A 25,664-nucleotide genomic window follows, 5' to 3' on the forward strand; every position below is an offset into this window, starting at 1 on the left:
CTTCCCAAGCAGGAATGATACATTCTGGTTACAGCACTCTTGACGGCTTCCACACAGGGGGAAGAGAAGTCAAGGCAGGTTTGGCGACCTCTTGGCCCCCAGGCTGAGTAAAACACGGACAGAGACCGATGGCCTTACACGAGCATCCCTTAGCGCTTGCCTTCAACACTACCAGCAACAGAGTCATTCAGATGTCCGCCACCAGCTCCAAAGACAAGACAACAACGTTCCCGGGGTCACTCCGCAATCAGTGAATGACTTGATATAGTCTGAGGAAACACATGTATGTGTCTCAAACCGAGCTACTATGCACAAAGTGGTGCTAAGGGCTCATCTGATGCATCACAAATGATTCCCACTAATGCAGCAAGCCGACAGAGAAGGCCCACACCATAAGGACTTACAGGATGGCACCACTGTTCACACCAACACAATGACGTCATTCAATACTTGCATCTCTATACTCAATCTATATTTCTTTCGTCAATCTTTTTGTATCTACAAAATTCCCTTCTACCTCGCTGCCCTCTTCTCTACTCTTTCCCTTTTTCACCTTTCCCTCCCTTTATCTTTGTTACCTACTCTGACCCTGCTGTTTCTCTTAATGCCTCTGTCTCAACACTGTTACCTGAGGCCTCTCTTCCTCTCCCGCCCCACCCTTCTCTTGCCACGGAGGGACAAGGTCTCTGTTCTTTCTAGTTCTGAAGTCATCTTTTGCTTGTGAGGCTATGGTTTTTATCGTAGGCCTGGTGGTTGTTGGAAATTGTCCCGTATTTGTTCAATCTTGCTCTTGAAAATTTCATTGATAGCACTGTGGAAGAAAGCCACCAGGCATGGATGTAGTTGGTCCAGAGGCGACTTCCAGACAACCAAAGGGTGGTTACCTCGGGGAGCTGGGTGCCGTGGACCTCAAAGCAGAGACACCACACACAATCATGATGTAAAATAGACCACCGTGCAACATCTAATTTTATAACATGGAAAGTAAGTGGGATGGATCTCCCAAGAAAATGTCACCATGTACACTCATATATCACTAGACGCAATGCTCACATAACGATCCTCCAGGAGACACATCTCATCGAGAGTGAAGGCCAACGCCTTTAGGCAAGGTGGAGGGGCCAGCTCTACTACATAACACATTCTGCTTATACAAGAAGAGCCCTTCTTTGGGTCAGACCGCGTTCTCCTTTAAAATGGTGAGTCATAAGGCAGACTTGGAGAGACGATACATGTACTGGTCTGTGCAACTGGACGGTCCCCTCTGCATTCTTGGCTCCCAATATGGTTCAACAGCACATCTTCATACCCTAGACGACTACATGGAACACTCCCTGACAAAGCCGCTGGTGGTGGTAGGAGATTTCATGTGTGTGATTGACCCCACATTAGATAGGTCCCATCCTCCCTTACCAGGTGCACAGGCACAGAGCACTTCCGCAAGCCTGGGTGCGCACTTGGAATCTTCCCGACACATGGTACCAAACGCACTGGATAAACAGAGAATAGTACCGCTTCTCACATATACATACCTTTCAAATGAGAATAGACGTGTTCTTTACCATCCACCACTTGGCAGGTATGGTTTACAACATAGAATTCCTGCCAAAGCACACTCGGATCATAGCCCTCTACTGGTGTCATTATGCGGGGGCCCATGCGCTCACACATCCCCACTTGGCACTTACAGTGCTCAGCACTAAAGGACAGCCCACATTGTGGAACCATTGGAGAAGAAATCCGGCATTACTTAGATACAAACATGTGCATGGCTTTGGACCCACAGATGAAGTGGGATGCGTTTAAGGTTTATTCTTGCAGCATTTGCATAAAGTCCTCAACAGGGGTGTTTGTCACACTATGTGACCACATAATGCAAACAGAAAGGGATTTGAGGCGCTTAGAACTCCAGGAGGAGGTGGAGAGGGAGGCCTACGGATTACTGTTGCAGGCACGTCAACGTCACGCCGACCTGTGCACACAGGTGTCCAGTCACACTTAAAAGGTATATGTAGCAAACAAACACATGAAGGGCGACAGGGCAGGGAAGCTCCTGGCAGGAATACTACGAGCAGTGAGCCGTCACCCGGTGATCACTGCCATTCGACACCCGGATGGCAATTGTCCACAGAGAGGCGGACATTAATACAGTGTTTACCAATCATTGGGCCCTATACAGCCCCCCATGAGATGCAGATGCAGACTAACTGGAACAATCTACGTGAAAGCCCCATGACAGCGGTATCTCCGGAGGCAAGACTAGGGATGGAGAGACTCATAGATGAACAAGAAATAGCGCTGGCGAAAAACAACAGATGACAAAGGTACCACACCGAGAGGTGACGGCCTCCTGCTGGAATCCTATAAATGTTTACAAGCAGACCTCATAAAAAGACTGGCATTGGTGTATAAGTCAGCATGGGTGGAAGGAATGCTGCCCCCCTCAACCCAAGAGTCCCTCATCGTTATGCCCCCTAAATGCGGGGTGACCCATTAGACAGGGGATCGTACTGACCACTGCCACTTCTTAATCTGGACTGTAAGATTCTGGTGAAATCCTTGCAAACTGCATCCAACCACACCTGTCATCCCTGGTGCATTCGAGTCAAAATGGATTAGTGCCAGGCAGAAGCATGTCCCCTAATTGGGGCTTGTTCCATATAATGCATGGACTACTACTCGCACTAACCAGAGCTGTTGCAGTCTCCCTAGACAATGGAGAAGGCCTTTGACAGTCTCTCCTCTTGGGCGTACTTATTTGCAGTGTTGCGACATATGGGCTTCTGTGTCATGGTAATAGCATGGATTAAAGTACACTACTCAAATTCTATGGAACGAGTCCGAATAGAACAGGAATATTCTGATCCCTGGAGTATACACAAGGGTGCCTGCAGTCGTTGCTCTTCACTCTCGCGATGGAGCCCCAAGTACGAAGGATACGCCTCGAAAGTACCAGACAGGGGATACAAATAGCAGCGCACAATCACGCCACTATCTCTATATGTGGGCGATGTCCTACTATATTTATGTGACATCACCGCTGGATTAACTCCGACCATGGCAACACTACAGACTTTCTGAGAGGTCTCGGGCTTCTGGATCAATGTCCACAAGTCCTGTGTTTCCCACTGTAGGACCCCAGTGCCCTTGTTCCGGCGGGAGAAGTGAGTGGTGGTGCCAACTGCCCCACACACATTCAAGTATTGGGCGTACATGTCTACAAAGTTTGGAAGCACTCTGCAAGAGAAACGTTGACAGGGCAACAGAAGCTTTGCGCCACTCCTTTATGTTTTGGCAGTGGCTACTGCTGTCCCCAATGGGCTGTATCACCCTGGTGAAATTGATGGCCCTGCCATGGCCGCTCTACTTGTATGCTAATCTCGCAATGGCGTTACAAAGATCCGTATTCTTGGAACTTCACATGTGTCTGTCCGGTTTGATATGGACAACGGACAGGCACTGGGTAGCCCTGAATAAACTGTACCCCCCCTATGGATGTGGGTGGATTGGGGGTGGCGGATACAGATGCCCAATACCTGGCAGCGCAGCTTCAGGGTCTGATGACCTGGTTAGCGCCGGATGCGTCACTAGAGGCTAGCTACCTTTGGCCAAGAGTGACTCAGGTGGCCATGATGACAGACCTCTTCGGAGACTCCCCCGTGGTGCCTGCTCCCCTTCTTGATGCATATGATTTGATACTGCTGGTCCAGATACCTTTGACGCAGGTGATGCAGAGTTGCCTACTCGCCGGAACTGCCTATCTGGTATCTACCCGGCTGTGTTAGACATAGGACATAGGACACTCACCATCTGGCTGCAATGGTGTAGAGTGGGACTGACCAATTCGGGATACCTGTACGAAGCAGGGACAAGACTCCCATTCGCAGAGCTATGTGACACACATGCACTACCACCAAGGCAATTTAAAAAATATGCCTCCCTCAGAAGCGCAATAAACAGCACTTGGTGAGGTCCTGAAGAAGAGCCCACTACAGACTCGACCCTCCACACATTCATAAACTAGAATTCCAAAACACATAGGATCACCAATGTGTACCGAGCGATAAGTAAAGAGGGCACAACAGGACTGCCCACTCTTAGTCTCCGCTGGAACCAGGATTTGCAGCTTGAACTGACTGATCATGACTGGTCCTATATTTTGAGGTATGTTTCAAGGGTCTCCAGGAACGCACGTCTGTAGTTTCAACAATTTAATTAAGTACATCGTACATATTTGACTCCGGCATGATTACATTGCCTGTTTCCCACTTCCCACTACCTAACATAAAAGGCCCCAGTGCATAATCAGAACACGCTCTTTCACATGCATTGGCAATGCTCTGCGCTGCGACCCGATTGGAATGAGATATGTACATACTTCACTGAAACTGCAGGCAGACATATCAATACACTGAAGACATGCTTACTAGGGTTGATGTCACTTCCCCCATTTGTACAGGGCAGGGTCTAAGTTTGTCGACCTGGCACGAGCACTAGTGTGGCAGGCGACCTGACCGCAATGTAGTTCACAACTGATGCTTTCCATGAATGTTGGTAAGCCCTGGATTAGGTGCAGCTCACCAACTATGACTGTATTGTGTTTCACCTGTGTTATAAATGTAAAACTGTTAATGAAGAGCGTTTAAAAAAATGAATATTTCTTTTAATATCAAGACTGAATATGCAATAGTGAGCTGTTAACAAACTCCACCACACACGGTAATAGAATCCAGATGGTCGGGGCGCGTTCACCAGTCTGCAGTGAGTTTGGTGGGCGCGCGTTCGTCTGCATCCTTTCATGTGTAAGTGTTGGCACATGTGTTCACTATCTCCAGCACACACACACACACCCAAAATCACATGCACCCCACACTCATTTACTGGAACTCACCAGTGCACACACATGCAAACACGTGTGTTCACTATTTCCAGCACACACTTCACGCACACGGACACACACACACTCTCATGCACTCCCCTGGCTTCTTCCGCCAGACTAGCACACACTGAGCTCAGCAAGAAGCCTCCTTTCAGCTGATCTGCCTCAGACCCGCCTCTGATAGCAGCAAGTGGCCCTCAGGTAGAAGTTCGCACTTGATTAAGTACTTTTACATTCACATAACTCCGAGATTATGTCTGTGCAATGCCTGGCACTTGAGGCACGTGAGCAGCGCACACAGGGATAGACGCAGTACAACTTTCGGCAGCTATTAAACACATAGGAAATACATTTTTATTTTCATCACACCAACTAAATTAAGGGGGAAAACATGTATCGCTTTTATTGCAAAGACAATGACCGTACATTTGACACACAAAGGCACGGTGTTTTTTGCGTTGATAATACGGTTTTATTTCTTGGGTGTGGGTGAGTGGACCTGGAGATGGGGAAGGTAAATCGCACGGCTTTCTCCCCACAGCTTCGCTTTTCTTTTTTTTTTTGTTACAAGAAAAAGCACGCAAGCCCAGATCCATTTAATTATCGTAACAAGACGGCTCGGAGCTCCGCCCCACAGAGTGACAGTGAGTGCAGAGTGACAGTGAGTGAAGAGTGAGTGCAGAGTGACAGTGAGTGCAGAGTGAGTGCGAGAGTGACTGTGAGTGCTGAGTGAGTGCAGAGTGACAGTGAGTGCAGAGTGACAGTGAGTGCAGAGTGAGTGCAGAGTGACAGTGAGTGCAGAGTGACAGTGAGTGCAGAGTGAGTGCAGAGTGAGTGCAGAGTGACAGTGAGTGCAGAGTGAGTGCAGAGTGACAGTGAGTGCAGAGTGACAGTGAGTGCAGAGTGATAGTGGGTGCAGAGTGACAGTGAGTGCAGAGTGAGTGCAGAGTGACAGTGAGTGCAGAGTGAGTGCGAGAGTGACAGTGAGTGCAGAGTGAGTGCGAGAGTGACAGTGAGTGCAGAGTGAGTGCGAGAGTGACAGTGAGTGCAGAGTGACAGTGAGTGCAGAGTGAGTGCAGAGTGACAGTGAGTGCAGAGTGAGTGTAGAGTGACAGTGAGTGCAGAGTGAGTGCAGAGATAGTGAGTGCAGAGTGAGTGCAGAGTGACAGTGAGTGCAGAGTGAGTGCAGAGTGACAGTGAGTGCAGAGTGACAGTGAGTGCAGAGTGAGTGCAGAGTGACAGTGAGTGCAGACTGAGTGCAGAGTGACAGTGAGTGCAGAGTGAGTGCGAGAGTGACAGTGAGTGCAGAGTGAGTGCGAGAGTAACAGTGAGTGCAGAGTGACAGTGAGTGCAGAGTGAGTGCAGAGTGACAGTGAGTGCAGAGTGACAGTGAGTGCAGAGTGACAGTGAGTGCAGAGTGACAGTGAGTGCAGAGTGAGTGCAGAGTGACAGTGAGTGCAGAGTGAGTGCAGAGTGACAGTGAGTGCAGACTGAGTGCAGAGTGACAGTGAGTGCAGAGTGAGTGCGAGAGTGACAGTGAGTGCAGAGTGAGTGCGAGAGTGACAGTGAGTGCAGTGACAGTGAGTGCAGAGTGAGTGCAGAGTGACAGTGAGTGCAGACTGAGTGCAGAGTGACAGTGAGTGCAGAGTGAGTGCGAGAGTGACAGTGAGTGCAGAGTGAGTGCGAGAGTGACAGTGAGTGCAGTGACAGTGAGTGCAGAGTGACAGTGAATGCAGAGTGACAGTGAGTGCAGAGTGAGTGCAGAGTGACAGTGAGTGCAGAGTGAGTGCAGAGTGACAGTGAGTGCAGAGTGAGTGCAGAGTGACAGGGAGTGCAGAGTGAGTCCAGAGTGACAGTGAGTGCAGAGTGAGTGCAGAGCGACAGTGAGTGTAGAGTGAGTGCAGAGTGACAGTGAGTGCAGAGTGAGTGCAGAGTGACAATGAGTGCAGAGTGAGTGCAGAGTGACAGTGAGTGCAGAGTGACAGTGAGTGCAAAGTGACATTGAGTGCAGAGTGTGTGCAGAGTGACAGTGAGTGCAGAGTGACAGTGAGTGCAGAGTGACAGTGAGTGCAGAGTGAGTGCAGAGTGACCATGAGTGCAGACTGAGTGCAGAGTGACAGTGAGTGCACAGTGAGTGCGAGAGTGACAGTGAGTGCAGAGTGAGTGCGAGAGTGAGAGTGGTTGCAGAGTGAGAGTGATTGCAGAGTGACAGTGAGTGCAGAGTGACAGTGAGTGCAGAGTGACAGTGAGTGCAGAGTGAGTGCAGAGTGACAGTGAGTGCAGAGTGACAGTGAGTGCAGAGTGAGTGCGAGAGTGACAGTGAGTGCAGAGTGAGTGTAGAGTGACAGTGAGTGCAGAGTGAGTGCGAGAGTGACAGTGAGTGCAAAGTGACAGTGAGTGCAGAGTGAGTGCACAGTGACAGTGAGTGCAGAGTGAGTACGAGAGTGACAGTGAGTGCAGAGTGAGTGTAGAGTGAGTGTAGAGTGACAGTGAGTGCAGAGTGAGTGTAAAGTGACAGTGAGTGCAGAGTGACTGCAGAGACAGTGTATAAGGGTGCAGGGTGCACATTGTGTGAGTGTGCAGAATGAGTGTGCAGGATAAACAGTGTGTGACTATGCAGGGTGACATTGGGAGTGTGCGGGTGAGCAGTGTGTGAATGTGTAGGGGCAGTGTGTGAGTGTGCAGAAAACACCACACACACATACACCACACACACATACCACACACACACACCATACACACACACCATACACACACCACACACACATAACACACACACAAACCACACACACCTCACTCTCTCAACACCACACACTCGTCACCACTCACCACAACACACTCACCACCACACACTCACCCCCACAGACTCACCACCAAACACTCACCACTACACATAAAACAACACACACAACAACACACCCCCAGCCGTCAATGAATGCTTTCACCAGGCACAAACACCAACAACCATCAATGTACGCTTTCACCAAAAACAAACACGACCATGCATCAGTGCCGCTAGACACCCACGCACACAACAAACAATGTCAATGCAACTTTCACCAAACACACACACACCAACAGCTGACAGTGCACCAGCCACTCTTTCAATTGGCACAATCATCAACAGCTGTCAGTGCACCCTTTCACCAACCACACGCATTACCATCCAGCTCTGTATGCTTGACAGCCACACTCAGTAACAGCTCTTACTCCACGCTACCACCAGTCATACACACCTCAAGCCACCACTACACGCTTCCACAAAACACACACACCAACAGCCATCACTGCACAATTCCTACAGGCACACACATCCACCACCCATCAATGCACACACCAATTGATAACGCATCCACCAATTAATATTGTACCTATCGCACTATGCTGCACTTTACCTTTTAAAGATAATGCGTTAAAGTGCAGCATGCCACCATTGATAACATTCCAATCCAACACACATATCTCCAACACACACCACATGCTTCTACTCCAAAACACATGCCTAAAACACATTGCCATTTACAATGCCATTATATCTAACTCAAACAAACCCGAGCCCTAATGCATTCCTAATGCTTGTTAGGTATTGGAGTAGCCCTAATAGGTAATGTCCGAGATTGTGCATGACCACGGGGCCCACCATTTATTACAGTGTGCTCACTACCTGTCTTCAATATGCTTCCACTACAGTGTAGAGCCAAAGTATGTGTAGTAATTCTGGACTACTATGTTGACATCTTGGGCATTCTACCATATTGGTTGTGTAAATCTTACTCAGCAGTTTAGAGGTAATATGATTTATGTATGATATTTTATTGAAGGTTACTCAAAATCTGTTATTACTTGTTACTTTCTTAGTGTAGTCTAATACTGTCCTCCGTTCAGCCTCAGTGAATTGAAACCCCTTGTGTACCAGCCACCTTTCCTGTATGTGCAGTGTTGATGTTTTTTCTCATTGACAAAAGCTCCAAACAAGGCTGGAAAGTGTCTAAGTCAGGATGTCTGTCAGGAAAGCCATCCAATTTGAGCAAAAAAGAGGAACTGTCTGGGTCTCACCCCAAACCTAACTCTTACATTGTCAAAGGTCATGAAGACCTCATTCTTGTATCAATCGTTTTTTGTTCTACATCCCCCTTATCCATCCAGCTGGTTGAGTGTCTTGTTTTATTTTTGAAAAAGGATGGCAATCCCAGATGTCAAAAGTAGACAGAAAGGGGACATGTTTCAATACTGGGATGAAATAAAGTACAGCTGCACCTTACAGAAGGCGCTACCCTAAATCACATCATATCAAACATGTGATGTCAAGAAGTGGGTTCATGGGGAACCTGTCAGTGTGTTCCTTGTACCTTACCTTATTTGGATCTTTACTGACACTAGGCTCCATGGCTTGGCACCGCTGTGGGAAGACAGAGCCTGGGAGGCTTATATAAGATCTAATTAAAACCCAGCTGAGACTCAACACTATTTTTACTGAATATATTTAAAATAAATGTTAAAAGGATAGAGCTCTTTTATTGGTGGCTGCCCCACTTGTATGGATATATTTAATGTATTTCAAGACTCAGTGGTGGGGACCACCAAGGCTTTTGTGCTAGTTCAACCATTTTCAAAAATGGTTGAAACAGCACAAAAGCCTTGGTTGCCCCCCAAAAGCTTTACCTGGCGGGGCAGGTTGAGGTGCCCAAAGAAAAGTGTACTCCTCCCAGTAGCCACACTGTCACCCTGCCCTTATTGGTTCCAAATAAGAGAGAAGAGTCACAAAAGGTAGACGCAAGAAGAAGGATCACATGCCAGACATCTGTCCCTGGTTCATATGGCATCTCTTATCTTCCAAACTACCACACACCTTCCTCCAAACTCTCGGCACAACATCTTAAAACATGGGCAGAGCAGCCTGTAACCAGCAAAAACCCTTCATGGCTATTGCAGCTGCAAGCATGCATATGCTTCCTACTAAATCTCCTGTTTGATTTCTTCTTTTTAGCCAGACCCTTTGAGCAAACTGCAAAAAAATTTAAATGGGTCTTCTAGGGTCAGAGATTGTTAGTGTTATGAATCTGAAACAAGAGCCTTTGTATGCATGGCACATAAGTGCACTACAATAGAGCAATTCTGTGAGAACGTATGTTAAAGAGATTCCTAGGATGGAACATTAAGTGGATGTAGGTTACTGCATCATGAAACCCGCTCCTAATCCTTCTCAGTCAAACACATTCCAATAGCACTAATTGAACACTTTATCAGACCAAACCGTACCAGTTTTACATCTAGACAGAAAACCACTTTATTCCCTTCTATACTTACATTCTCCATTCTTTCTTTTTCGAAGGTCTATTACGATGGCTTAACAATATTACTGCTCTCTTCTTAAATTTGAGAACATCGGGTATTAATATTACTAATAATCTCCACTTAATAACCCAGAATATCCCATCCTTTTTGTTAGCATCCCAAGCAATTTTGATTAAAAATGGCATCAATTTGCTGAGAGTGCATCCAACAAACTTTGGTGTAAATAGCCTTTGTATAAAGAAAAACACGTCACTTGCCTCTGTGATCCCACTGTGATTGCCACAAAGGACCAACAATTAATGCAATGGGAGGGGGCTTTGCCTGTTAGGGGCTCTCAGGTGCCCTCAAGCCTCTGCAGTCAAGGTTTGTAGTCCTGATGATCTTCAGTCAATAGCACACTAATAAGCCAAGTTTGAGGTGCCAAGACCAGAGGAGAGGATTTACATAGTGTGAATCTTAGCTACAAAGCAACCGATTACTGTACAAACGTGGGGTTTTGAGGAGCAGTAAGAAGAAAAGATGCAAGCAATGGGAACACAACCAGGGCAAGTGGTTTACCAAATGAGGTCCACCGTAGGACACGTTACATGTGTATGAAATTTTACTTGAACATGAGGGTCTTTAGTTCCTTACTGAAGAGAAAGAGAAAGGGAAAGAGAGCTTGCTAGGTTTGAGCAGTGCGGAAACTCTAGATCCAATAAGTGTAGCAAAAGTTTGAATGAGAGTCTGCATGTTGGCTATCCTGGCTGGATTTGGATATGCCTTTGCTACTGAGGTATCTATTGTAGCTCCCAGATATTGTTGTATGTGGGAGGGCTTTAGATGTGATTTTGGGTAATTTATGGAAAAACCCAGACTGTGTAGCAGCTGGATTGTCTGAGACGTATGGCTTGCACACTTCGCGTTCGAGTTGGCCTTCATGAGCCAATCGTCGAGGTATGGAAACACGTGGATGTGTTGCCTTCTGAGATGTGCTGCTACTATTTATTTATTTATTTTCAAAGTTTTATATAGCGCGAACAAGATCTTCGCAGATATCAGAGCGCTTTACATAGAGGGGTACATGAGGGAACATATTCAAACAAATAAATCAGTAGATCACACAGTACAAATATGTGGCTACAAAGCCCATCACGTGAGTAATAAGACAACTCATACAAATAAGTAAATGGGTCAAACAAGTAGTACAGATCGGTGCAGGGTGTTAACAGAGTTCGAGATAATAGTTCAAGTGTATTTAGCCATGAGGATAGCTTTTACTTCTTTTTTAAAGAGTGTAGTGGAAGAGATAAGCCTGGTTTCGGGAGGGAGTGAGTTCCAAATCCTAGGCACCATTCCTGAGAAGGAGCGCTTGTATGTTTTTTCCTTCCGGAATCTTCGAGGTTTCAGCAGAAGATTGTTTGTGCCTCTCGTGTTTCTAATTCCCCCAGAGATTGTCAGTTTCTGAGCGAGGTAGCCGGGTGAGTTTAGGTGTACCGCCTTGTGTGTCATGCAGGCGATTTTCAGATGTATTCTGGCTTCAAAAGGCAGCCAATTCAGGGATTTCAAGTCAGGGGTAATATGGGAGTGCTTTTTTGACCCCGTGATGAGTCTCGCTGCAGCATTCAATGAAGCTCTTAGTGGTGCGGTTGTAGTTAGGGGGAGTCCGCAGAGGGCGGTGCTGCCGTATTCAATTCGTGGGATGACTAGCGCTTGTACTGCGGTTTGGAAGTCTTTGGCTGGGAGGTAGGGTTTAAGTTTCCTCAGAGTATTGATCTGGAAGTTCGCTCCCTTTGTTGCCTTGCTGATATGTAGCTGCATGTTGAGATTGGTGTCGAGTGTTATGCCTAAAGATTTTGCTGTGTCCACGATGGTGGGTTGGACATTGAGTGCGGTTAGGAGTTTAAGCCAAATTTGAGTGGTGGATATCTTCGCTGGAGGTGAGATCAGAAGGAACTCTGTTTTCAGGGCATTGAGTTTGAGGTGATTATCGGCAAGCCAGGATTGAGTGCATCTGATCGTTGAGTTCAGGAGCAAGATGTCATTGGGGGATTGTAATTTGAGGTAAAGTTGGGTGTCATCGGCGTACATGTGAAAGTGTACATTGGATGCTTGTAGCAAGGTGGTGAGAGGTTCCATGACTAGGTTGAACAAAGTTGGGGATAGAGAGGATCCTTGGGGGACGCCTAGCGTTACCGGTATTGGCGAGGACATCAGGTTGTTACTCTTGAATTTTCTGCGACCTGTTGTGAAGAAAGGAAGTGAACCACTTGAGAACAGTTCCAGATAAACCCATTCTTGTGTTTAGTAGTTCTAGAAGATTCTCATGTTTAACGGTGTCGAATGCTGAAGAGAGATCAAGAAGGATGAGGAGGCAGGTGTCGTTTTGGTCTAGCATTTGAAGTGCGTCGTCAATTATGTGAGTCATAGCCGTTTCTGTGCTGTGTCCTGCTCGGAAGCCTGACTGGTGAGGGTTGAGGAGATCAAATTGCTCAATGTGTTTAGTCAATTGTAGTTGTGCGCATTTTTCCAGCAGTTTGGCGAGAGTGGAAATATTGGTGATGGGACGGTAATTGTTGAGATCAGAGGGGTCGGCTGTAGGTTTCTTTAGTAGAGGTGTGACCTGACCAACTTTGAGGGAGTCAGGTATGCTTCCTTGTTGGAGAGAGCTGTTGATAATTTTAGTCCAGAGAGGGAGAAGCAAAGGGGTAAAGTCTTTTACTGCGGAGGCAGGGAGGGGGTCCGTGAGGTGATTGGATGGTTTCAGGGTGCTGAGCAGTTTGCCAATTTCTTCTTCCGAGTATGTGCCGAAGGTTGACCATGTAGCATTGTTTTTTGGTTCAGTGGGTGCTAGGCATTGGGGTTTGGAGTAGAGGCTTGCGTCACTGAGGAGATCGCTTTTTATTTTGTCAGTTTTTTGGATAAAGAAGGCAGCGAAGTCTTCACAGGAGGGTGCCTCACTCCTAGTGCTGAGTGGTTGGGGTTGCTCCTTGGATTGTGAATTGATTAGCTCAAATAGTTTTCTCGGGTGGTTTTTTGCTTGGTCGAGTTGGAGGCTGAAGAAGTCTGATTTTGAGCGTTTTATTTTCCTGAAGTAGGCGTTTCTCTTTTTCTTCAGATCTTTTAGGTGCATTGCAGAGGGAGCTGATCTCCAGGTACGCTCTGCCATTCGCATGTCTCGTCTATCCTCATTGAGACTCCCGTCGTACCATGGTTTGGAGATTTTAGTAGAGACTCTTTTCAGCTCCATAGGTGCAGCCTCATTAATTATAGAGGTCATAGCGTTGAGATAGTGGTCAGTCAGAGTTTGGACGTCCGTAGCGCCTGTCGGTGGGATTAGGAGATTGCAACTGTTAGGGGGCAAAGAGCCTGGGTTGAGCTTTTTCGAGTCTCTTTTCTAGACTTTGGGCTTGGGGAGTTGAGCCGGGTTAACTTTGACTTTTTCATTGATAAAGAATGTGACAATATGATCATCTGACCAGTCACAGGGTAGGATGGACTCGAGTTGGATAGAGTCCTCTTTGGAGATGATCAGGTCGAGGGTAGAACCTTTCTCGTGGGTCGGGCTGTTGCATATTTGGGTGAGGTTAAGGGCATCGAGGAAATTTTTAAGACTATTTACCACTGCGTCGTTGCGATCGTTCCAGGTTTGTGTTTGTGTTAGGTTTGTGGTGGCTGGGTGGAAGATGAGCGTTAGTTGTTGAATATATGTTGAAGCACCTTCTGTCCTACTTGTGCTTCCTTGTTCATTTGAATATCCACACAGTAGTGCTTAGTGAACGTGTGCACTGAAGCCCATGTAGCTGCCAGGCATAGGTCTTGAATGGGTGCGTTAGCCAGGAAGGCTATTGTCGCTCCCTTCTTTCTGGTAGAGTGTGCTCATGCCCCCTCTGCTAGTTCTTGGCCTGCCTGTTTGTGGCAGAATTGAATAGTTTGTGCGATCCATCGTGCGACTGCTTTGTTTTCCTGTGCTCTTTAGTTCTTTCCATGTAATGCATTACTGCTCTTCTAGTGTCCAGAGTGTGCAGTGCCCTCTCTGTGCTTGTGGATGGTTTCTGAAAAGAAGCTTGGTATTTGTATTGTCTGGTTCATGTGAAACCTAGACACGACCTTTGGCATAAAGTGTGGGTCAGTTCTCATTACCACCCTATCATTGTGTATTTGAATGTAGGGTTCTTGCCGAGTCAGCACTTGCAGTTCGCTTACCCTGCGCAGCGAGGTGATTGCCACCAGAAAGGCTGTCTTCATTGTTAGCATTTGTAGTGAGGCCTTATGGATGGGTTCAAAGGGCGCTTTCATAAGTTCTGTTAGGACTAAATTAAGGTCCCATGCCAGTGGCGGCATCCTCTTAGGTGGTGCGATCCTTTTTGCCCCTTCCAGGAATCTCGTGATGTAAAGAAGCTCCTTCCTGTCTCCTCTTGTGTAGGCTACTATCGCTGCTGGGTGTACCCTTAGCGAGGATGAACTTAGTTTTTCTTTCTGCAGGTGTGTCAAGATATTTTAGCACAGTCGATTCCCTGGTCATCTTTTTGTCCAGCTTTTTCTTGCTGCACCATAGTGTGAACCTCTTCCATTTTGCCACATAGCACCTTCATGTGGTAGGTCTCCTTGCCCCTCGTAGCACCCGCAGGGGGCTCTCCGGTAGCCTTAGGTGTGCAAACTATGTCTTCAGGAGCCATGCAGCTAGGCTGAGGCTCTCTGGCTCTGGGTATAGTACTTCTCCGTTTTGCATGGAGTAAGTCCTTTCTTTTCCCGAACTTGTGGGGTGGTCCCTGTGCCATTTCCATTATTTGTGAGTACCATGTCTGCCTTGCCCACTGTGGTGCCACCAGGATCAGTGTCATGTTGCTAGTTCTGCACTTGTGGAGTACCCTGTGTATCAGTGGCATCGGGGGAAAGCGTAGGCAAATGTTTTCGACCAGCTTATCCATAGGGCATTCCCCTGGGATCGTTCCCCTGGTTGCCTGGATGCGAAGTATTGGCATTTTGCATTCTGGTGTGCTGCAAATAGGTCTATCGTCGGTGTTCCCCACCTCATGAATAGCCTTTGCATTTCCTGTGCATTGAGCTCCCACTCGTGGGATGCTGATGTCTGTCTGCTGAGCCAGTCTGCTTCCACATTGTCCTTCCATGGTAGGTGTATGGCTAGCAGGTCTATTTTGAGTGGGAGGGCCCATCTCCATATTTCATGCGCTAGGTTGGATAGTGCGACTGATTGTGTTCCTCCCGGTTTGTTGATGTAGATATCGTTGTTGCTAGGCATTTTGTGAAAACTCTTGGGGCTGTAGTTACCCCGAAGGAGTGAACTTTGAATTGATAATGTTGACCTTCTATTGTGAACCTGAGGTATTTTCTGTGAGCTGGATGTATAGGTATGTGAAAATATGCATCTTTGAGGTCTATTATAGCAAGGAAGTCGCCTTGCTGAAGTAACGGGAGTACTTGCTGTAGAGTAATCATATGGAAATGCTCTGAGAGTATGTATTGGTTTAGCGGTCTGAGGTCTAGTATGGGTCTGAGGGATCCATCTTTCTTGGGAATTAGGAAGTATAGAGAGTATACTCCTGTTCCTTGGTGTTAAAAAAGGGCCTGGCTCTATGGCTCCCTTTTGTAGCATGGATGCGACCTCTTGTTGTAACAGTGTGATGTGTTCTTTGGACATAGGACGGTGTTTGGGTGGTATGTTGGGTGGAGTAGAAGTGAGTTCCAGGCAGTAACCATACTGGATAATTTGTCGCACCCACCTGTCTGTGGTAATGGCGTTCCAAATATACACAATAGCCCAACACACTTTTGTATGTAAATATGACAATGATATACTGATCAGAAAGCAGCGCTTGTTCCAAAGATGAGTCAATGCTGTATTAAATTGGATTATTTATTCAATTCTTTTAAAAACTTTTGGAACCGCCAACGCGTTTCGTCCCGTCCAGGGACTTCTTAAGGGCTGATAGTATATGCACGGACAAATTCTAAGCTGCGTTTGTTCATCATTAGTGTTAACCAAAGTGAAGAGTTTAAGTTATCAAGCAACAGCGTGGTTTTTCCATTAATTTTAAAAATTCAAATTTGATTCGACAAGACTTCTCACAGAAAGGCAAAGTATCCTAGATCCGGAATGCAAACTTGTGCGTGCATCGTAGTGGCGACTGCTTTCTGATCAGTATATCATTGTCATATTTACGTACAAAAGTGTGCTGGGCTATTGTGTATATTTGGTTTGTGGAAGACGGTCTTGACCAGCTTCCCAGTTTTGGGGGTGTAGAGAATTTTGCCTCCAGCCCTTTTTGCACCTTTTCTCATGTTATTTAAGAGGCAATTTTGAGACTTGTGCAGGCATTTATGCTTCGATTCCTGCTTTTTGTAGTCGGTAATGGCGTTCCAGACTGGTAGGAATTGTTTTATTCTGCCTCCGACCGGTGTTGGGAGGCTCTGGTGTTATTGCCGCCACGTCCCCTGCCTTTGTTATTGGTGCCCCTATAACCACCTCTGTTGGAGCCTTTATTAAAGGTACTCTGGGTGTTACTTTTGAATGTAGAGGAAGTCTGTGATGTGTTGCCTCTTCCTGAGCCTCGGTAGGAGGAGCGACGAAAGGAACCTCTATGTTGTTGAAACTGAAGTGCGCCCATAGACTTAGCAGTTTCCGTATCTTTTTTCATTTTGTCTAGGATGGTATCTACCACAGGGCCAAACAGGAAATCTTGGTTAACTTGTTGCTTGAGGATGGTGGATTGCACCTCGTTCTTAAAACCAGAGATGCGTAGCCACGCATGCCTGCGTAGTAATACGCTAGTATTAATGGACCTGGCTGATGTATCAGCTGCGTCAAGCGCACATTTACTGGAAGCATTAGTTATAAATTTGCCTTCCTGGATGAGGTCGTTAGCCTTAGCTTTAAAAGGTTCTGGTAGGTGTTGCAGTACACCTTCAAGTTGGTCGTAATGTGCTCTATCCTAGCGTGCTAATAGAGCTTGCGTGTTCGCAATCCTCCATGAATTTGCAGCCTGTGAGGCTACTCTTTTGCCTGAGGCTTCTAATATCTTAGACTCTTTGTCAGGAGGGGGAGCATCTCCTGTTGTTTGTGAGTTAGCTCTCTTTCAAGCGTTTGCTACTACTAGTGAGTCTAAGGGCAACTGGGATTTAATATAGGTAGGGTCTGAAGGGGCTGCCTTATATTTCTTTTCAATTCTGGGATTGAGTACGCGCGCCCTGGCTGGGTCCTTGAATATGTCTGGCGCGTGTTTTAGTACCCCTTTTAACATAGGAAGTGTCCTGACATTTTTCTCAAAAGTAGGAAAAGTGTCAAATAGAAAATCCTCTTCTATTGGGTCAGTGTGTATGTCTAGATTGTGGTATTTTGCCACCCTATCCAGCAGTTGGTTAAAGACAATGGTGTCGTCAGTAGGCGACGGCTTTGTAGGGTATGTGGAGGTGTCTGGGATGGGCTGTGGATCATATGGATCATTTTGGTCATCCCTTGTGTCATCCTGTGCATCAGGATCGTCTGGTTCTTCAAAATTACCCTGAGGATCTTCTCCCATGTTATCTTCCTCATCATAATGTGAATGTGCGGGAGAGTAAGGCACAAAAGGCATATTAGGAAAGAAAGGAGGAGGAGTGAAAGGCCTTGAGGGAGATGTCCCGAAGTCTTTTCTCTTTGGAGGAACAGGGGAAGGAGTGTCCGTGTCCAATGGTCTCTTTTTTCGGTGGTAAACTATAACGTGTTCTGTTTCAGGGTCTATATACAGTTTAGGTTGTTCTTCACTCACAGGATCAGGATGGAAGAGTTCTTCCTCAACTGTCCGTGGCTTTGGCGCGATGTTTTTGGCTTAGTGCTTTTTGGCTCGAGGGCATTTGGTCGTGGAGCTTTTTTCGGCTCGACTGTCGCTTTAGGGTCAGTGACCTTTTTCGGTTCGACGACTTTGTTTCTGTCGATGTCCTTTGTTGGGTTTATAGTCTTTTTTGGTTCGGCAACCTGTTTCGGATCGACCGGAGTCTTTGGTTCGATACGTTTGGGTGTTTGGGCTGGTTTCTTATGCTCGACGACCTTTTTCGGCTCAATGTTTTTGGTCGAGTCGATGGCTTTTTTTGAGTCGACGGGTTTTGTAGTGTGATCTTGTTTTTGTTGATCGACACTCTTTTTAGGCTCGACGGCTTTCTTTGGGTCGACGACCTTCTTTGGTTCGAAGCTCTTCTTTGGCTCGATAGCTTCCGGGTCGATAACCTTTTTGGGTTGGGTGACCTTCTTTGGTTCGAGAACCTTCTTCGGTTCGACGACCTTTGGTTCGACAACCTTCCGCGGTTCGACAACCTTTTTTGGGTCGACAACCTTCTTGGGGAGAGTGTTGCTCGGTCCTGGGCTATCAGAAGGCTTTGTTTTGGGCTTTGGAGACGAGCTGGAAGGCGGGGCCTCTGAAGGAGCTTGTCGATCTCGGCTAAGGCCTTTAGGTGATGCTTCAACCGGAGCCTAGTCCTTTGGGATAAGCGGGATTGGGGGCTGAGTACTCACTTTTTGCCCCGGCGTGATCTGGTCATCGGAGTCCGACTGGTCCTCAACGGTGACGATCTCTAGAACCGAGTCAGCCGCTTCAGGGAGGTCGTGTTCGTCATCGAAGATGTTCTCCGGTTCCGGTGCCTGCCGCTGCATCTCTTGCCTAGCGGCCCGTCGATTCCGGATGGTCTTCTTCGAACGGAATTGGGCACACGCTGGGCAATTTTGTTCGTTGTGCTCTGGTGATAAGCACTTGTTGCATAGTGCATGTTTGTCAGTATGCGGGAATTTTGGAATGGCATTGTGGGCACCTTTTGAACGGGCTCCTTTCCATCAACAGCAGTCCCACGTGGCGTCGAAAAGGCCCAACGGCCTGCGTCAACGACCGGATCGAGATGGAAAGTTTGATCGAGTCAAGGAGTACCGAACGAGAACAATACCGTCGAGATAGAAGGCCTTTTGGCCTTAGAAAGTAGTTTAGTTTCGGTTCCGAAGTTGGAGTATAGGAATAACATCAGAACCCAATGGCGGATAAAAACAATCTGAGGATGGAGAAGATGCCCATGCGCACTGTAGTCCAGTGGAGGAGTCACCTATCTCGTGATACTTTGAAGACTCTTCCACGACAACAAGGTGCAATCATCCAGACCCAACAGTAGGCGGCGATCTATGCACAGATATGAATTCAGCAGCCCACATGCCTCGAACCTTTAGGTAATTATAATGTAATTTAATAATTTTATTTAACATAACCCTAATACTAACCATTAGTCAATTTAAACTAAATAACATTTAAAATACCCTTACCCTAACACTAAGTCAAACCTTACTAGTAATTAATTATATGTAGGTTTAAATCTTATTAACCTATTCACAACAATAATCCTAACCTAACCTTTAAAGTAAATCTAATTAAATGAAATAGGTAGCCCCTGCCTTTTCTGTTTTGATAAATGTTAAATTAACCATCATCCCTTAATTAAAGTACAGCACCTTGAAAGTACAATCTATAAATAGCTCCGTCAGTACGCAGCTGCATGAAGCACTTAAAAACAAAAGTAAATAAGACAAAAGTGTGTGTTTAAATACTGTTTCCAGTTACAACATGTCATGGCCATTAATGTGGTCATTGTGGCAGTTGATGCCTAACAGTTAGGAAAAGTAAGCTACATGCGTTTTTCAAATGCATCATTTTCTAACACTTGAAGTTCTTCTTTAATATTAAGAAGACTCTTGAAATGTAACATGAATGTAGTAGGAAGTGTGGATTTACATAGATAAATTGTGCATAATGAGATACATGGGCTTCAGATATGGCTAACCATGGACTGAGTGTACTTCACTTGGCACTGAGATTAAGATGACAAAGAATTCAATAGATTTGCTTGGCCCCGTTAATCATGGTTCAGGATCTTAAAAGAATTACATTCGCAGCTCGTTAACAACAGTGAGGATATGAGTTCTCCTTATTATATTTCTGTAGTTAAACACAGAGTACGCACTTTTTAAAATGCCATAAGTGCACTTACTCTCTTTTCAACTCATGTCCAACTTCCTGCTAGCTTACTCTTCCAGTGGAGCTTGGTGTCTCTCATAAGTCTCTGTTCAACTGACTTCCACTCCCCCATCCAAATATTTAGTGTTTTAATTAATTAAACTATAAAACAAAGTCTACTATAAGCATAATGCAATGGAAGCCTACTTTTCAACACTAAAGAACCCATAGACGTGCAGTAACAAGTCATAAATACAAGGACACTATTAATTTGGTCTTCAATCAGAGTTGCATAACCCACATACCGTGTTGCTAATGTGAACGAAACATTGTAGGGATGTTACCATTTTAATATGGTGTCCGATACGTACAAAACTGCACAGAAGGTGATTTAGAAGGTAACAGAAAACACTTACCATGGAAATACGAGGTCAGCAAGGGTTAGTCCTACAGACAAATATATTAAAGATAGACATCTTGTTAGAGTAATATTCTTCCAATGCCATTGCGATTTCAAAACCAGTTACTAGTACAGCACATCAAAAAAATCATTAATTCAGCATTTCTGGTACATATTGTTCAACAAGCTGGACTGCTATACATTATTCTACTCTAGAAGGTATTGAGGGAAAAATGTAAATGTCACCTATATTTAACTGAATAGTTATAGTCCACATACTATTCAGAATCTGAGCCATATTGTGGTCATTTGACTGAGTTTCAGCAGTTTAAAAACATTTTGGTCAGTGGAAGGACAATGTCATTCCAGGTTGAGGTCAGCCTACGATATACTTCATGTCCTCACTCCTAAATTCAGAATATAGAATTTCCTCAGCAAGAGCACTGTGAGTGCAGCACAAGGCTGGGAACTCATGGTATATGCTCTAACATAGAAAGAGAACAACACTAACCTACCTTGAATCCACGACCATGGAATTGATAGACATGCTCTAACTCTGATTGTATGTGCTTGCCAGAACTATGAAGATTCTACTAGTTGAAGGAGATTAATTAAATCTGATTGAATATTTCATTCATCCTTAACTAATCTAATAGTATATAATAATACATTTTGCCTAGCTCCATGTCTTGGGGAAATGTAAATTATGAGTGTTTTAAGAAATGTCATCAAGTGCACGAATCAGTTAAGAAAAATGCAATAATAGAATCAGAATGGATGTTCATTTATTTATACTCTAGAAACTGATTTAAACATAATTTGCCTAAATAGCTCAAAAACAGCTATCTGTTTTTCTTTAATATTCTGTTTTAGTAGTGAGGCACAGTTAAGATGGTCTTCTTTCATTGAATAATGATATAACCTAAAAGTGATTACTACACTATTGATACTGAATTTATCATTGGTAATATCTGAAAATCATTTGAGGGGCTTGGTAAAGGGTTCATAGCTGCCTGGGATCTTGAACTCATGCTTGAAAGTGATATCCAAGCAGAGACCTACTTCGGATGTTGCTATCTGGAGGTTCATTTCAGAGATGCCACACAAATAAGAGGTGATCCGTTGATATTCAGTGGGTGTGGTGTGCAAGATGAGAAGCAGAGCTGCACCATTTGCTTTCCATAACTTCGATGATGGGCGAGCAGATGACAGCAAGCAACTCCGAGGCAAATGAGTTGAGAGCCACAATGGAAAGCAGCCCCATGTGTTTTTACCAATGGACAAGCTAAGGCTTTAATGGATCTATTGTTTTTTTTAATTTTCTAAACCAAATACAGTTAAATAATAAACTCAATGCTTTCTCATTATAATGCAATTGTTACTTTTTACATCAGGTGTATAATCTCATGAACGCTGTTCCAATATTGGCATTACAATATAGAATTTAACTAAGTCATATTAAGCATTCTACATGCATCTTTGATAAATAAATTACTTCGAGGTGGTTTACTATGCCCAGGATATAGGAAAGCTAACTGAAAGGAGACACCGAGCTTGAAGTTCGGCTTTGTCTCGAGAATGAACTAAGGTAAACTTTTTGGATAACATCAGCAGAACTGACCAAGATCCAGCTAGAAATAATAGAGAAAGTGGAGCACATGCACCAGTTGGCATCCCTCAAAGTATCACCACAGGGCATTTTCTTGAACCTTTTGTAACAGCTTCACAGACAGTGACTTTAGCCGACAAGTGCAGACCAATATTTCGGTCTGAAAGTACAGAGGTTTTTTCGCGAAATAGGCAAGAGAATTTGGAAGACAGCCATTCTACAATTGGCTAGAAAAACTGTGACAAAGATGAGGCTAGAATCCTAAGGGCAGAGAAGTTAACTGATGATTTGGGGAGTCAACGGGTAGTAGAGTTTACTTGTTGTGAAGAAAATGAGTTGGTAGACCCACAAATCGTTGCTACTGAATTTGTTGCTTGAATGAATTTGAATTTTATTAACAGTGTTTTCAGCCTACACGCAGAGCAAGAATGCCTTTCACACAAGAAAAATACATTCTTAAATACAGAAATCATAAAAACACTTTACACAATATAAAACAGCTGGTTAAGATTGTCACAAAATCATACTCTTACAAAAGGGATAGGAAAGGCTAAAGATAAAAAGGATCCCCTCTTCTTATAGCCAAGGGGCCTGGACTGTTCCTCAAACTATGTCAAGTCATCGACATACTAGATTGTTTCAGGGGCCAAAGTCAAGACCAACACAATTCCCCATCTTCACCAATTTTGCTCTTGGGTTGCAGAATTTCCTCAAAATTATTCCAGTGCATTTTGTTGCTTGTTCGGACAAATCACTTAGAAGAAAAAAAATGTGTTCCTCGGCTGTTCTAACTGTTCTCGTTTGGGCAGCTTACTAATAGTGCTCGTTCTTGTTGAACAGTAAATCGGGCAGTCTAGTAAAAGATGTCTCAAACCTTCTGTAGCGCCACTGATACATTTTTTAGAAATAGATTTTTCTTCTGTTCAGGGTTTGTTTAACAATAAACAACCTCCTCTCATCAGTGCGAAAGCCTCCTTTCTCTATGGTTTGTTAGTAGGATTAAATACTGCTGTGCACTTAGAAAAGGATCGAATATTCTCCTGTAAGTAACGTGGGATTAATTGTTCAGTGCGTCCATTCTCCATTACTTTGCCAGATGCATACAGTGTTTAGTGACCGCAGAGTTTAGTTGTCTCTTTGAGATCATTTGGAGATTCTTTGGTGTTAGGGGTAGTGCCAATGTTAAGCCAGAAATTCATGAAGGATGATTTACTATTCATCTTAAATTGTTCCTCCTAAGCCCGTCCACCAGGTTGTTGTAACCCAATTTTAATCTTTTTAGACCGTATTTCATAGGAGCCATCTGGCATTGGTTTTAAATGGAGGTTTAACACATCTGATTCCCGGATAGCAGTGGGAAAGCCTTTCAGGAGGTTGAGGATTGATTTCCAGAATTTCCTCTCATAAAGGCCTACAAGGTTAGTACTCTTATCCATACCCCAGAGTTCTACGCCATAGGCATTTTGGCTTCCAACTTTTGTTAAGAGGACCTTGTCAATGTGGTTGGAAAATCGGGGACCATGATTCCTAATCAGTCTTGCAATGGCATATGCCTTAACCTCTTTTCTAGGGTAGTTTGAATATGTAAGTTCCAGATGAGATTTATATTTATTTCTACCTCCAGATATTTAAAGGATTTCACTTCCTCTAGTGTTGAGCCATTTATGAACAAAACATATTTCTTCTTTTTGATCATGTTGAATGTCATGATTTTAGTTTTCCTGGTATTAATTTTAAATGGGTTGTTTTACGCTATGTTTCCATGGCTACCAGTTGGACCTGCTGGCCCCTACCAGTTATGGTGATCAAGACTGAACCGTTGGCATAAATTAGGCTGGAAATGTAAAGCCATTCACCATGGGGATGCCATCTGTAGCTGTCCTTACTGTGTCATAAAGATAATTTAATGTACAGAGAGACCAAGAGAGAGGCCAACAGGCGCAATTGTTTTACTCCATTCCTAACATGGAATATTTTACTGATTAGCTCTTTTTGGGTTAGTTTCACTTGCGAAGTAGTATCTGTGTATAAGAGTTGGATTCAGAGCAAAAGGGCTTTATCAATCCCTTATCTGGTCGCATGGCGTTGCCATCGGACCAGATCGAAGGTTAAGGTAAAACCTAAGAAAGCTACATAAAGGAGCATTTTTGTGGCAGTAATTAACTTATGCACGATATGCAAACAGGTGAATATCTGATCATTGGTAAACAGGCCTCCTCTGAACGCACCCCGAATGGGAGAGAGGAAGATTTCTCTGGTGACCTATGTAATGCAAAAGCCATGCAGCTCCTGGAGGAAGGGAAGAAAGGAAGGGAGGATCTAGGTAAGGGAAACTGAGACAACAGATCAGGGGATCTGATGCTCAGAAGCAAGAGCCCTCACACACCTGTGTGGGTGTCATACTTCATCATCAGGCAGCTCCTTGTTGGGCTGGTGCTGCAATGCCTAAAGGGCACTCACAGGGGGCTTTTAGCTGGAGGTCTTTTGAGCAAGAGATGCTGATGTGAGTTGGAGGGTAGAGGTGCTCTGGGTGTAGATTGGTGTAATGTAAATTAGAGCCGCCCTAATAAATGTAATTGGATATCTAAGAGATATCCAATTACATTTAATAGGTCGGCTCTCTTGTTATGATTAAAAGGCAATCAGTGGCTGAAAGTGGAAGTTATGTTAAGTTATGTTATGTTATGTTATACTTGGTTTTGTATAGCGCACGGCTACTCAAAGTGTCCCGGCGCTTTGGTTTGCACACCTATCTCATAACATAACAAGAAAAGACAACATAAAAAACAACAAAACAAACCAGACAGAGGAGAAAGAAAACCCAAAGAAGCAGCTAAGAGGTAAAAAGCCAAGTTTTGAGCCCTTTCCTGAAGGCCAGCAGGTTTGAAGTACTGCGCAAGGCCACTGGCAGCGCATTCCAGAGCTGAGGAGCCAGCAATCTAAAAGAGCGGCCTCCAATACGCGCCCTTTTGACCCGAGGGACTGCGGCGAGGAACAAGGATCCTGACCTCAGGGGCCTGGCTGGATGGTAAAAAGCCAACCTTTTTTGAAGGTATTTTGCTCCGGAGGCATGCAAAGCTTTATGCGCCAGAGTCAAGGTCTTAAAGATAATCCGCTTCCGGACGGGAAGCCAGTGCAGTGCCTGCAGGAGGCCCGAGGCTCTGGCACGGCGAGGTAGTCCAAAAATTGCCCGTGCTGCCGAGTTCTGGACCACCTGCAACCGTTGAAGCAGATATTGGTCCTATCCAGCTAAAAAATGGTGTGTGTATGTGTGTGTGTGTGTGTGTGTGTGTGTAGGTCAACATGTTTCTTGTCCAGTGTCGCTATCGATCTGAGCAATTCTTCAGGACTGAAAAATGAAACCTGATCTACTTGTAGTTGGGGAAAGTGTATGTATTATTAAAAAAAGGTACCCCAATCATACAACCAAATCTTCACAGTGAAGTATACCTGGGGATATCTAAAACCCGACCTAGAAAAGAACAACAAAAATTACACAAGTACAGAAATTATGCA

At 45.0% G+C, this 25,664-nt stretch overlaps 1 protein-coding gene across 2 annotated transcripts in view; it reads right to left on the bottom strand.

Annotated features, from left to right (window-relative positions):
• The window catches only part of HGSNAT (heparan-alpha-glucosaminide N-acetyltransferase), a 355,722-nt gene that overhangs the window by 188,160 nt on the left and 141,898 nt on the right, over positions 1-25,664 (bottom strand). For both annotated transcript variants that reach the window (XM_078659862.1, XM_078659863.1), the window contains one exon: positions 20,556-20,586. In XM_078659862.1, coding sequence (XP_078515988.1) covers positions 20,556-20,586 — 31 coding nt within the window. The remainder of the gene's footprint in view (positions 1-20,555; positions 20,587-25,664) is intronic.

This window comes from Lissotriton helveticus, chromosome 9, assembly GCF_964261635.1.
Source record: "Lissotriton helveticus chromosome 9, aLisHel1.1, whole genome shotgun sequence".
Lineage (NCBI taxonomy): Eukaryota > Metazoa > Chordata > Amphibia > Caudata > Salamandridae > Lissotriton > Lissotriton helveticus.